The sequence below is a fragment of the Scardinius erythrophthalmus genome (genome assembly GCF_964197995.2).
Source record: "Scardinius erythrophthalmus genome assembly, chromosome: 10".
Classification (NCBI taxonomy): domain Eukaryota; kingdom Metazoa; phylum Chordata; class Actinopteri; order Cypriniformes; family Leuciscidae; genus Scardinius; species Scardinius erythrophthalmus.
This window is the reverse complement of record NC_138230.1, coordinates 25,729,511-25,743,672: the sequence shown is the minus strand read 5'-3', so window position 1 is coordinate 25,743,672 and position 14,162 is coordinate 25,729,511. Positions and strand designations below refer to the sequence as shown.

The 14,162-nt window shown below is 37.0% G+C and overlaps 1 protein-coding gene across 1 annotated transcript in view; it reads left to right on the top strand.

The window, feature by feature from the left end:
• Positions 1-3,172: 3,172 nt before the first annotated feature.
• The window catches only part of ptprua (protein tyrosine phosphatase receptor type Ua), a 446,907-nt gene continuing 435,917 nt past the window's right edge, over positions 3,173-14,162 (top strand). The window contains exon 1 of the mRNA XM_081375841.1: positions 3,173-3,307. Coding sequence (XP_081231967.1) covers positions 3,238-3,307 — 70 coding nt within the window. The 5' untranslated portion in view covers positions 3,173-3,237. The remainder of the gene's footprint in view (positions 3,308-14,162) is intronic.

Below are 14,162 nucleotides of genomic sequence, written 5' to 3'. Positions count from 1 at the left end.
AACACCTGCGTACACAGTTTGTAATAACACAATAACCATAACGGTTGTTCATTATAAACGTGAGATTATGAATTATATTGAGAACGTCGTACATAAAAACATGCCATAATGTACCCTGAGTGTAAACCTTAGCCGCATTCATCATGAAGCGTGCAAGCGATTTGCAAAGATTAATATAAAGATTAATAAAGGTTAATAAAACGTTACACTCACTTCTTCTGGAGGTGCAAAAGGAACACAAATAGTTGGTACTGATCCTTTTTTGCAGGAGCAGCTTCTTAGCAAAACCAGATTTACTGAGTCTCGTTTGTAAAGCAGTCTGGTGTGTGAAATGATTCGCACAAACGTTGACGTTGATCGTGGGGAATATTCCCTTCGGAAACAAAACTCAGGCACTGCGTCTTCAGCGGTTTGGATTTAGGAACATCAAAATGACTGCTGTGTTCGATATTACACCCAAGAACAGAACACCACAATCACTTAGACGCCATTCTGCTCCAGCGTATCAACAATGGCGGACTATGATGACAGCTCGCTCAGGGTGGGTCTGTGTTGACACGCTGCTGTCAATTAACAATCGTGGGAGGGGCGTCCGACTGCGTGACATCACACGGTCAGACAGCTCGATTTGAGACGGGAAAATATATAAGAAGATTAAAAAAAAAAAAAAACACTGGATGGGTTTTTATCATTTTATGGTGGTTGTGTACAGGCACTGCCAACACACATTTCAGTACAATCAACTTGTAAAAGTGCATGTACCATTATATGACCCCTTTAAAGGTGCAGTGTGTACATTTTAGAGGCATCTAGCGGAGAGGTTGTGAATTGCAACCAACAGAAGTTATGGTGGCCGACAGGAAAAGGTGTCGTCGTCTGAGACAGCAGAGATTAGCCAGTTAAGCAATGAGGTTTCTTTACAAAGATAAAGAAATTATATTTACTTAACTACAAAAAAAATAAAAAAAATAAATACATGTTATTGTGAATATTATTGTTACTTGTTCATCATTGTGTCAGTGTTTTATTCACTGACTTTAGCTTCTTTGCATGAAGAACAACATAGTGACAAAACGCGTTTGTACTTTTAGGGCTACTGTTGATTTCAATGTTAGGGGGTCTGTGGTGTATGTAGATAGAAATTACTCATTCTAAGGTAATAAAAACATAACGGTTTATTATGTAAGGTCTTTATACACCACTGAAAACAGTTACGTATATGGTATTGCATTTCTGTCAACAGACCCTCCTAAATATCACACAATGCACAAAATGTTTGATTTTAAAACTCTGATATCATGTTTTTATGTGTATAAATTATGTAATATTCCCTAACTCTCTGACAGTGCGATCTCTGGGTTAAATGATTGTTGTCATATTTATGAAATATATATATAAAAAAGCTGCACTTTTCACTCCCCCCTCACTTTCTTGTATTGTGTGTGCGTGCAGTTTTGAGCATGCTTGAGCTGTGCGCTCTTCTGTCCACGTGAGTTGTTTTGTGTGCTGAGCGTGGCGTACGGATCCCGACACTTCGGTCTAGTTTGGTTTCGGTTCTGTGTCAGGATTCGGACATTCATGCTCTGTGTTTGTATTCTGCTGTGAGTGCATGAGATGAGCATTTTGTTGTGTATATCACTTGTGTTTTTCACTGGCTGCGTGCTTTCATGTTGTCATGTTTTGTGTGAATACGTGGCTTATGAGTGTTGTCTTGTTTTGTTTGAAACTAACATGATTTGCCATCCTGTGCCAGATCATTTTCGAATGTTTACCTGTTGAATGTTCCTTCTGTGTGTTTCTCAAGTCAAGTCAAGTCACTGTTTCCCCCAGAGCTGCCCCAGCTCCTTGCCCTGCCGGCTTCGCCTCTGCTACCTGTCAAGTCGGCTTTGCACAAGCTCCTCTGAATACTCTACTGTTCCTCTCAGCAAAGACATGATAAATAAGATAAATGTTCTGAATCCAGAATGCTCAGTCTTTCTCCTGGAGATCATGCAGAATATTGTTCCAGCTTTAATTAGGCACACATCTGCAATGGCCATTTTCTGGCTTCTCTTGCTGGATAATTTGAAGCAGGTGTGTGTTGGAGCTAGGTTGGACCTAAACCAGGTAGGTTATATGGAACTCTTTGTAGACTGGTCTCCAGGAGGAGAACTAAGCATCAACACTTCTGGTCTTTTTACTTCATTTTTTTTTTCCCCAATAAAGGTTCCAGGAACGATCAAAAAAGTTTTACAGCCTGATAACCTAATTTCTACAAATAACTGTTTGTTCTTCTAGCTCTTCAGAAATCCTTCTCCTGTAATGCAAGGGTGCTCAATCCAGAGAACTCAACACACTGCAGCCATCTCAAGACCCATGCAGTGAAAATGGTTTTAAGAGGACAAGAAGAAGGTTATTTACAAAGAGCCACTGAGAGGAGATAGGCTTCAATCTCACTCCTGCAAATTTTAACTTTGTGTACAACCACTCTTGGTTTACAAATATTTTCCTCTTGCCTGCTCTTACTCAGATAAAAATTGGCAAGAAATCTTAAATGTCACATGATGTTTATTATTTTTGCTTTATTGCTTTTTATTTTGTGATTTAGTGTTGTTTTTAATTCTGTAATTTTGTATGTAGGCTAGTTCCCTTTTTTGTATGTTGCAGTTTTTCTTATATGCTCTCTTTCGGAAAAAAAGCTGACTTTTGCGTGATTAGCCTATTTAAAAAAACCCAAACAAAATGTTTGTTTTTCAACCGATTCACGATCTGCTTCAAGCGATCTTGAATGCCTAATAATTTTTGTCTAATTTCTTAAACATTAATTGTTTTTATTTTTATATTTAATTTTGTTTTATTGTTTTCATCCGATGAAGATGTATGTTTCTCATCATGCTGTCAGTTAAGAATTCAAACTTAGGCTACACGTAGAAAAGCACAGACTAGGAAATGAGAACTAGGCCTATGTCGTATGTGTTTTCAAGCTTCGACTGGACGATCAGTTTGCCTCAACAACAATCTATGCAGCAGCTAACTAATGTTTTTTTGGTGAATAACCACAGAGAGGCGCCATAGCCCTTCCTCTGCTCACTGGGTTCATCTCTATAGTTGTAAGGGGGTTTAATAGTTTGTCGTGACGTCAGCGGGCAGATCTGGGGTCTGTGCTGCGCGTCTCTGGATGAAACTCAGTGGCGCAGCAGCAGGATATTTACCACACTCACTGACTGTATTTCTTCACCTGCTGGACTAAACGCTACCATGAACCTGTCTGCTGTTCTGCTGTTTCTCATCGCCAGGGTCTGTGCGGAAAGTCTGGAGGGGCCAACAGGTAAGACACGAGTATTTCAGAGACTTTGATTTCATACCACGGAGTCCAAATCACTCACACACAATCTGTCCTGGGAATTACTGAACATTCAAAACGGACTTCGGAAGCACTTTAATCTCTTATGCATGAGCTGGAAAGTTTAAGTTCCTTAGACATTTAATTGTGTAACGGCTGGCGTTTAATACAACATGTTTGTAGAAAGAAATAGCCTATATCAGATTTTTGTGAAGAAGTATTTATAGGTCTTCATTTTTTTTCTTCAATAATGGTTTTGGAGTGTATATGGAGCTTATGAACATCATTCTTCATGATTCAGTTCTGAAAATTATTTAAAGACTAATATTAAATAATGACATAAGATTTGTTGCTTTCTGAATGTGTATGGTTAAATGTTTCAGGTGGCGTTATAAGTTCAAAATAGCTTAAATATGAACTTGGCAGTGTGAAAACGAAGCTATGTTTCATAAAAGCTCAATCCATGAGAAAGGATTTACTTGCTTTTACTCATTTAAAGGACGAGTCCACCTGAATGTAAATTTTGTTATCATTCAGGCTACTCAACCTCATGTTGTTCCAAGACCATATGACTTAATTTATTCTATAGAACGTTAAAAAAATATGTCAGGTAGATTGAGAGTCTCAAACAATGAAAAACAAAAATGTTGTAATAGACACCTTCATTTATATAGCGCTTTTAACAATATTGTTTCAAAGCAGCTTAAGAGAGATAATAGAAAATTACCGTAACAGATTGTTTAGGCTTTACAACAGCTAAAGTTATTGTCCAGCTAAAGTTAGTTTTGATTGATTCACTTCCGTTGCGAAGATCATTTGTTATTAACTTAGGGGCCGCTAACACAACACGTTCTAACAGGAAAACCCTTAACGCGCTCCGGCCGCCCATCCGCACAAAACAGTGCCTGGTGTCTCGAGAACGCACTCCCTTAAATAGGTTCGAAGGTGCAAACAATTATCCGTTATCTCTGCGCAAACCTCAAAAACGCAAACCAGCAAAAACGGAGACGTCGCGGCGGTCGCGCACATGCACATTATGTGTTCAGTCCAAAGGTATGCGCGTTTGAATGTGCGCAGGCGTCCAGTCCTTCTTTACAAATCAACCCTCAATAAACTACTTAAACTAATAATAAGAAATGAGAAATGGTGTACCATATAGGCTATATGTGGCATCAAGTTAATTATCTGTAGATGATCCATCCACTAATTACTATTACACAAATCCATCTATTCATTCATGAATTCATGGCTGTTTTAGATTAAATCTAGTATTTCATTTTGGCTCAGACTCTGCAAGTAAGAGAATATGAAGAGGTATGCCCTGAGGATCTGCTTCTGTCAGACTCCTGTATATTGCCTCAATATATATATATATATTTTTTTCTGCCTGTTTAAAGTCTCTTGCTTCTACTTTCATGACATCAACTACGATCGCTGTAGCTGTTCTGGCTTTGCTTGTCAGGTCGTGTTGTGGTTTGTAGAGGGATTTTTGAGCTCCTGGATCAGTTTCAACTCTGAACATATCAAATAAATGTGTGAAGACTGTTAAACTGTAAAAAATCCATCCATCCATCCATCCATCCATCCATCCATCCATCGAACCGCCAAACCGCTTGTCCTATGTAGGGGAATGCTGGAGTCTTGGGCCATAGTTAATGAATAAACAATGAAAGGGAGTAATTTAAACTACAGTTATACATTACACTAATTTAACTTAGAAATGATCTGAGCCTTACAAATGATTTTTGTAATTGTAACCTTGTATACTGATTCAGTCATTATAATTAATGTAATCATGTAGGAAAATTTTGAATTTAGATGTTGGCACATGAAGCACATTTTAGACAAAAAAAATTGTGCATAAGATACAGTTTTTTGTCGTTTACTATCAACATAATTCCATTCCGTCTATTTGGTGGCATTTATATTTTGTCAGAGTACACGCTGGGCTGTTTACTGATGGATTTCGGGGAGCTTACTGCATGTATTGCGATGTTAAAGTCGATTTTTCTGTGTCTTTGAAGCATCCTTCATACTGTCAGATTACAGCATCACACAGTGGGGTGTGTGGGAGGTAATGAGACCTGAGTGCAAGTTCACTTCACTGACACTCTGACAGCGTGTGTGTGTGTGTGTGTGTGTGTGTGTGTGTGTGTGTATGTGTGTGTATGGCTGCGATTGGGGGCGAGAAAGGTTACAGAGGGACTCACACTGCAGAAATCCAAATGAAAGTGAGTGGGCTTTTCAGAAAATGTGTTCAAGGACACAGAAGGGTTGCACACTAGGCACTGTCAGGTAAAGTCCATGCCAAAATTACCCCCCCCCCCTGTATTTTATTCATACAATGACAAGTTCATAGTTACCATGGCTGTCAAAATACAGTAAGTAGACTCTTCATTACAAGTCTTCTGAAGCCGGACAGTTTAATTCATTATTCAATGATAATTTTCCACTCTGCTGTAGCTCTGAAATCTCATCCTTCATTCAGCATATTCAAAGACACATGCATTGTCGCATCAGTTTCCCATTGGCGTTTGGTGATGGTGACATCAACTGGCATTGCCTGTCAATTTCCTACTTTTAAAATTGGATGTGAATGAGATTTCAGGGAATGGAACAGGTTAATCATGACAAAATGTTCCTTTTAAGGTGAGCTGTCCTTTTAAAAGCAGAACGCACTGTGAGTTCTTCCCTACTGAGCGAATGCAGTTTGCTTACTGTATCTGCTTTGAATTACACTCGCGATGTAGTACCACCTATTGCTCTTTTTCACTGTCTTTTGACATTTACAGTTGAAAAACACTCTATGCCTTTACTATGTAGCAAACAACTGAAATAGTTATTTGCTGTATGCTGTTGTGCTTTGGCCACTTCTAAAGGAAACGCTATCAGCTTTGCTTGTGATGTTAAACACCACTGTGTCATTAAACTGCTGTCTACAGGATAAGGCATAGCAATAAAAGAGAGGCTTTTCCTGAATGAATAGATGAATAAATGACTGTATTAATCAATAATGTGTCATTTATATGTATTAATTACCTGATTCTGTGGAATACTTGAATGTGATTGGTCAGTGGTTACATTTGCAGTCAAATATTAGCATAATTACCACTAAATTGTATAACTGACTGATGACCTGTCATGGCTGTGCTAGTTTTGTTTCTTGTTTTTACTGTACTCTCTTTTACGCCAACATAATAAAACAATTTATTATTCATTTATCTATCCGTTAGAGCTTTTCTGAACACTTACCCTGTCTGCAATTGGTTGAATAAACAGATAATATTAGAGATACAAAAAATTCATGCCATTTGTTGAGACGATGTCAGGCTAGATGAGATGTCGAAGTGTTTACACTTTTTCAGTGGAATCAATTTTCATATACACCTCTGCACATTTAGCTGGGATAGGAGAATGTATTTTAACATAAAAACAATGACACAAGTCAGCTTGAACCTACAAAATCCGTTTTAGCCACAACCATCTGATATACTTTTTGCGTGACACTGAGATGCACCAGGAGACGTTAAAAATAAAGAGAGAGAGAGAGAGAGAGAGAGAGAGAGAGAGAGAGAGAGGTTGGTAGAAAAACTACAGAAGAACGAATTGCACTAGAGCAGTGTCCTGAAACCCCCAGCAACCCACCAGAGTCAGCAGAAAAGAGCAAGAGTAGGTGGTTGATATTATGAAGGAGGGCAGCAGAGGGCAATCGCTAGGCTATTCATTCTCTCAAACGCTTTCACTCAGTACAGCTGCCTTACTGTCTTAGAGGCAATGAAGGCATCGCACTCACGCTGCACACCATTTCAATTTGTTGTTCAAATCCAGTCTTTAAAACGGACCATTCTGAAATTGATTCTTTGTTCATACAGTGTTTTCAATTTTGCTATATCTACATTTGAGGGAATAATTGTAGCAAGCAAGTAGGTGATGAAACTTGCATATAATTAACTTACAATGAAAGTGCTATATATTCACTATTACTGCTCTAAAGTTTTGGGTCGGTAAGATATATATTTTTAAAGAAATTAATACTTTTTATCAGCAAGGAAACACTAAATTGACCAAGAAGTCCCAGTTAAGACATTTCTAATGCTACAGAATATTTATATTTCAAATAAATGCTGTTCTTTTGAACTTTTGCTCGTCAAAAATCCTGGGGGAAGAAATCTATCATGGTTTCCACAAAAAATATTTATATTTATTATATTAATAAAATATTTTGTTGCAATATTTCACAATATTACTGTTTTACCATATTTTTGATCAAATAAATGCAGCCTTGATGAACACGAGACTTCTTTGAAGATGTTCTTTATCCTTATTAAAAAATATTACCAATCCCACATTTTTGAACAGTATATATATATATACACACACACACACAAATCCAAATTACAAAAATAAAACAATGCAAATATTACAAAATGTGACATTAATAAGTGTATAAATCACTTGTTTTTCTGGAGTAACACTGTCCAGCAGCGGCAGCGGCTTTACAGCGGTAGGCCACATCTCTCTTGCCTCCCCTGAGCCCATTGAGTTTTAACAGAACCCCTAAAGTGTGCGGTGGCTTTGGTGGGGTAATTGAGAATGAATGGGGAATCACTCTCGTGGCACTTTGATGCCTTGCACAAATCGGTCTGCACAGCACTGCTTCAGGTTGATCACACCATCATGCCATGATTGGATATGATTGGTTTGTGAGATAAATCTCACTTCTTGTTTTCATGCTTGTTCCGTGTTCGTGAATCAGCATGACATGACAATGCTGCTGTGTTTTTATATGTGGGAGTCTTGTCTTGTCATAATGTGTTACTCCACATTCATTTTTTGCAGCCGTGCTGATTGTATCCACTTGTGCTGGCTGTGCGTCATCTTCCTATCCTGTATCTGAATAGACAGCCCTTAGAGATCTTACACCATTGCATCCCTGTGCTGCACTCACCTGCAAGGCATCATGGGATAGCATGCAGGGCCTGTCAGCTCTCACATCCAGGTGCTGTCACTACATTGTTGCTTTTGCTGCTCCCAGAAGCCATTACGGAACAGATGGTGTTTTGCCTGCGGGGTTTGCCCACCCTGTCAGATCCCGTCACACGGTGTTTAGGTGCCCACCTGCCCCTCATCCGCATACCTTCCTCACAACTCCATCACCAGGGCAACACTTTTTTATGTAAAGGGAGCCATTAATATCTCCAATTTAATTTTCTCTTAGCATACAGATGTTAAGAGTAGAGGCATCAGCAGATGGGGATAAAAGAATAAAATACTGACTATAGTTCTCAAAATGGGATAATCATTAAAAGATGTGAAAAACTAAGATGTGAAAAACAGTCATGTAATTTGAATATATGCTATATGCAATTCATTAAAAAAAAAACAGATATTACTTACATGCTAAAAATACTCTAAGAACCTTAGCAACTGCATGACATGCCCTAGCAAACAGCCAGAGCTCCCTAACAACCACATAGCAAAGTGCTTAAACACTACACTAGCAACCACCCACAACACCCTAGCAACCACAAACTATTCCAACATGCGTAACCACTCAAAACACCTTAGCAATTGCACTGAAGTGCCCCAAAAACCACCTAGAACACCCTAGCACAACCACTCAAAATACTTTAACAACTACTTGTAACCATGCACCAACAACACCCTAAAAACATGCTAAATATTAAGAATACCTTAGCAACTGCATGACATGACCTGGCAACCACCCAGAACACCCTAACAACCAAATAGCAACATGCTAAAACACCTTAGCAACCGCACAATATGCCAGAATCACTCAAGACACCTTAGCAAAACATCTAGAAATGCCTTGGCAACCATTGAGAATACCATAGAGATCACATGGCTACAATATACTACATATAGACACAATATATATATATATATATATATATATATATATATATATATATATATATATATATATATATATATATATATATATATATATATATAAAAAAAAATCAGAAAAACTCAGCAACTAAATAGCAGTGTACTACCAACCACTCAGAACACCCTAACAACCACAGTAGCAATGTGATCATAACAACTAAAAATAGCTTAGCAACTACATGCAACCACAAACAACACCGTAAAACCATTATGTACATGCTTAAAACACTAAAAACACCTTAACAACTGAATAACAGTGTCCTAGCAACCACTTAGCAATGTGATCATAACAACTAAAAATAGGTTAGGAACTACCTGCAACAACAAACAACACCGTAAAACCATTAGTTACATGCTAAAAACACTCAAAACACCATAGCAACCACATTCCCTGGCCACCACCCAGAACACTAACAATCATACAGCAATATGCTTAACTCTTAAAACACCTTAACAACTGCATAGCATTGCACTACACTGTAAAAAATAATTCTGTGGCTTAGTAAATATTACAGAAATTTTTAACTTTATTAACTTAATAAAATCTCTGTATATCGTTTACTTGATTGTTTGAGTTAAACATACCAAAATAATTGAGTAAAAATCCAACAGTTAATTTTATCTAAAATTTACAGATATATTTAAGTTTTTTTCAATAAAATAATTTAGTATTTGCCTAACCAATTATTTCTTTATAATATACTTAATATATATGTGAAAATTCTATCAAAATATTTGAGAATGTTTAATTAAACTGATCTGTTTCAAGAAACAAAAAAATTACTTAATTCAAATAATATTATTAATATATTTAACACGCTCTTAAAATTGAGTAAGTTTACTCAATTAAAACAATGCCCCCCCCCCTCCCCCACCCTCTGACGTGACGAAAACTCGACGGTTGGAGTGAGCGTGGCTGTTTGAACTCTCCAGTCTCCAGAACAACAGTTCTCTTCTCAGCGTCGCAGATTTGGTGCATTTTCACTGTGAAATTCAGGTTGGTGTATGTTTTATTTTATCTATAAAATCATTACTGTGCTTTAAATCATATTTAATGCAAAACAACATACAGAGGCGTAATTCGACACCTAAACGAGACGAGAGCCGCGTTTGTCTTTTTGCGTGATTGAAACGCTTTGCATAAACACATGACTTTCATAATGATAATGAATATAATTATTATCATTTGGATGATAAAATGTCCTCAGAACTATCACTTTTTGTTTATTGGCAGGTTATGTCAGTCGCTCGCAGTATATTTCGGCTGTGCCTCAGACAGTGACTGTGAGTGAAACGCAGGACGGCGGTATGAAGTTCAAAGTTCACCCGCAGAGCGCGAGTCTGTCTCCGGCACGAGGACCAGCGCAGATTCGGTGGATATTGGATAACAGAGTGGTTGATTACACTTGAATTAGGCTACCTGAATGTTTAAATATTTCATTTTTACTTGTTAAATAAGTTTAAATGCAGGCAATATTGTATACATGAAAAAACAGTCTAAAATGTCCTGTATTGCTGTACTGAAAATAAAGGCCAATGTAATGTATACTGGTGGTTGTCTGGAGTACTATTTTACAAAGGTTTAGAGAAAATAAAAAAGTTAATATTACTCATTAATAAAAACAGTTAATATTACTCATAAATATTGTTTTTTTAATGTTTAAATGTTAAATTATTTCTACTCAATTTTATTTGTTAATGTACCAGATGCAGTTACTCAGATTTACTTGATTTTTTTACTTGCATTTACTCAATTCATACAGTATATTTCATTGATTTCACAGCTTTAAAATTTACTCAATTTTTTTGAGTGTAAAAATGTTTCACCAATAAAATTGAGTAAATAATAGTTAAACTTTTTACAGTGTAGCAACCACCCAGAACACCTTAAAAAGTACATACTGAAACAACATGCTGAAACATATAAAAAACACTTTCACAACTACATAGCAATGCCCTGGCAACCACCCACAACACCCTAGCTACCACATATTTCATAAGCACTCAAAATACCTACACTGTAAAAAGTTTAACTATTATTTACTCAATTTTATTGGTGAAACATTTTTACACTCAAAAAAATTGAGTAAATTTTAAAGCTGTGAAATCAATGAAATATACTGTATGAATTGAGTAAATGCAAGTAAAAAAAAAAAAGTAAATCTGAGTAACTCCATCTGGTACATTAACACATAAAATTGAGTAGAAATAATTTAACATTTAAACATTAAAAAAACAATATTTATGAGTAATATTAACTGTTTTTATTAATGAGTAATATTAACTTTTTTATTTTCTCTAAACCTTTGTAAAATAGTACTCCAGACAACCACCAGTATACATTACATTGGCCTTTATTTTCAATGCGTACAGCAATACAGCACATTTTAGACTGTTTTTAACATGTATACAATATTGCCTGCATTTAAACTTATTTAACAAGTAAAAATGAAATATTTAAACATTCAGGTAGCATAATTCAAGTGTAATCAACCAGTCTGTTATCCAATATCCACCGAATCTGCGCTGGTCCTCATGCCGGAGACAGACTCGCCTCTGCGGGTGAACTTTGAACTTCATACCGCCGTCCTGCGTTTTTACTGACAGTCACTGAGGCACAGCCGAAAGATACTGCGAGCGACTGACATAACCTGCCAATAAACAAAAAGTGATAGTTCTGAGGACATTTTATCATCCAAATGATCCTAATGATATTCCTTATCATTAGGAATGAAAGTCGTGTGTTTATGCAAAGCGTTTCAATCACGCAAAAAGACAGGCGCGGCTCTCGTCTCGTTTAGGTGTCGAATTACGCCTCTGTAATACGTTGTTTTGCATTAAATATGATTTAAAGCACAGTAATGATTCTAAAGATAAAATAAAACATACACCAACCTGAATTTCACAGTGAAAATGCACCAAATCTGCGACGCTGAGAAGAGAACTGTTGTTCTGGAGACTGGAGAGTTCAAACAGCCACGCTCACTCCAACCGTCGAGTTGTCGTCACGTCAGAGGGTGGGGGAGGGGGGCATTGTTTTAATTGAGTAAACTTACTCAATAGGGTATATGTCGAACGTCGCATGACGAAACCGGAAACCTGGTCTCATCGCATCCGCTTGTCATAGAAAGTGTTAACAGCCGTATGAACTGATGCCGATATCTATGGAATTTTAAGGTAATCAGCTAACCTACCTATCTCACTTTGTTATTAGCTTTTTATTCTATTTAAATATCTAAACGTTAGTGTGAAGATTTTTTTTTTTTTTACTTTTAAATATCGATCTTCACATGCGAGGGACATTGGTTATGATCATCTTTGCTCGCTCCGTTTAAGTTATCTTGAGTAAAACAGTAAAAAAATGCATGAAGCACATACAAAAGACCTGAACCGGAAGCGATGCGTTCTGTTTTCCGGTTTCGTAATGCGGCGTTCGACATATACCCTATTTTAAGAGCGTGTTAAATATATTAATAATATTGTTTTGAATTAAGTATTTTTTTGTTTCTTGAAACAGATCAGTTTAATTAAACATTCTCAAATATTTTGATAGAAATTTCACAAATATATTAAGTATATTATAAAGAAATAATTGGTTAGTCAAATACTAAATTATTTTATTGAAAAAAACTTAAATATATCTGTAAATTTTAGATAAAATAAATTGTTGGATTTTTACTCAATTATTTTGGTATGTTTAACTCAAACAATCAAGTAAACGATATTCAGAGATTTTATTAAGTTAATAAAGTTAAAAATTTCTGTAATATTTACTAAGCCACAAAATTATTTTTTACAGTGTAGGCAACTTTCTGCAACCAATAGCAACACCTTAAAAAACACTTAGTTACATGTTAAAACACTCAAAACACCTTGGCAAATGCATAGCAATAAGAAAGAAACACTCAAGACACCTTAGCAAACACCTAGGCTGTGTCTGAAATCGCCCTCTATACCTTTATTCACTATTCCCTGCATTAGTCCACTAATAAAGTTCACAAGAGGGAGTGAATGAAAACAAGTGAGTGAACTTCAGACATTGGGTGCACCGGAAGGACTGCTGCTTTACCATAGTGCAGGGGTCGTCAAGTAAGTTTGGCATCAGGCCAAAAAAAATAAAAATTTGCCACTAGATGGCGGGCCAGAGCATAGTCAAAGGATAATTTAAGAAATTAATTGATGAAAAATGCAACTAGAATTGCCTGTGACAGACTGTTAGAGTGTATTTTGCAACTGGCAGTGAGCTGTAACACTGTGTTAAATCCTGTTGTAGAACAGTCATTAACAAAAAGCCACATTTGTGTGGCGGTGTCTGGGTTTTACACTGGATAAATTAATAAAGCAGTAGTGTCACGTAACCTGGCAAGAATCTTCATTCACCAACTTGCAAATCAGTCACCACCTTGCTAAAACACACATATGTGGGAGATGTGGAATGGATAAAAATAACTAAAAAAAATAAAAGAGGACTTGAATAAGCCCATTAATGGCATGTTTGAGTCATGCTCTTAAAGGAGCATTTCACCCGTGGGAACATTAATCTTTATTGAAAGTGGGTCATATATGTTGTCGAAATGTAACATAAATTTCGAATTTGGTGCCTTCTTGACCGAGGAAAGACAGAAAGTAACTTTAGGGTGCATTTATATGGAAGACAACAACTCCCACAATGCACCACATTGCACAGCTCCGCAAGCCACTCCCACTAATCCAGAAACTAGGATGGTTCACAACACAAACGTCCGTGTCCTCGTCTGATTAAGATATTTCGTCCAGGAGAAATTGGCATTGTTGAAATTCTTTGCAGCAGACGGACTCTATCTCGGTGCACCGTAGGCGCACAGTGAGTGCACAGGCGCCACCAATCCGCCCCAGCGCGAGCCAGTCCGGGCTCCTCGTCCGCAACAGGCAGGTCTTCTGCCTCGGC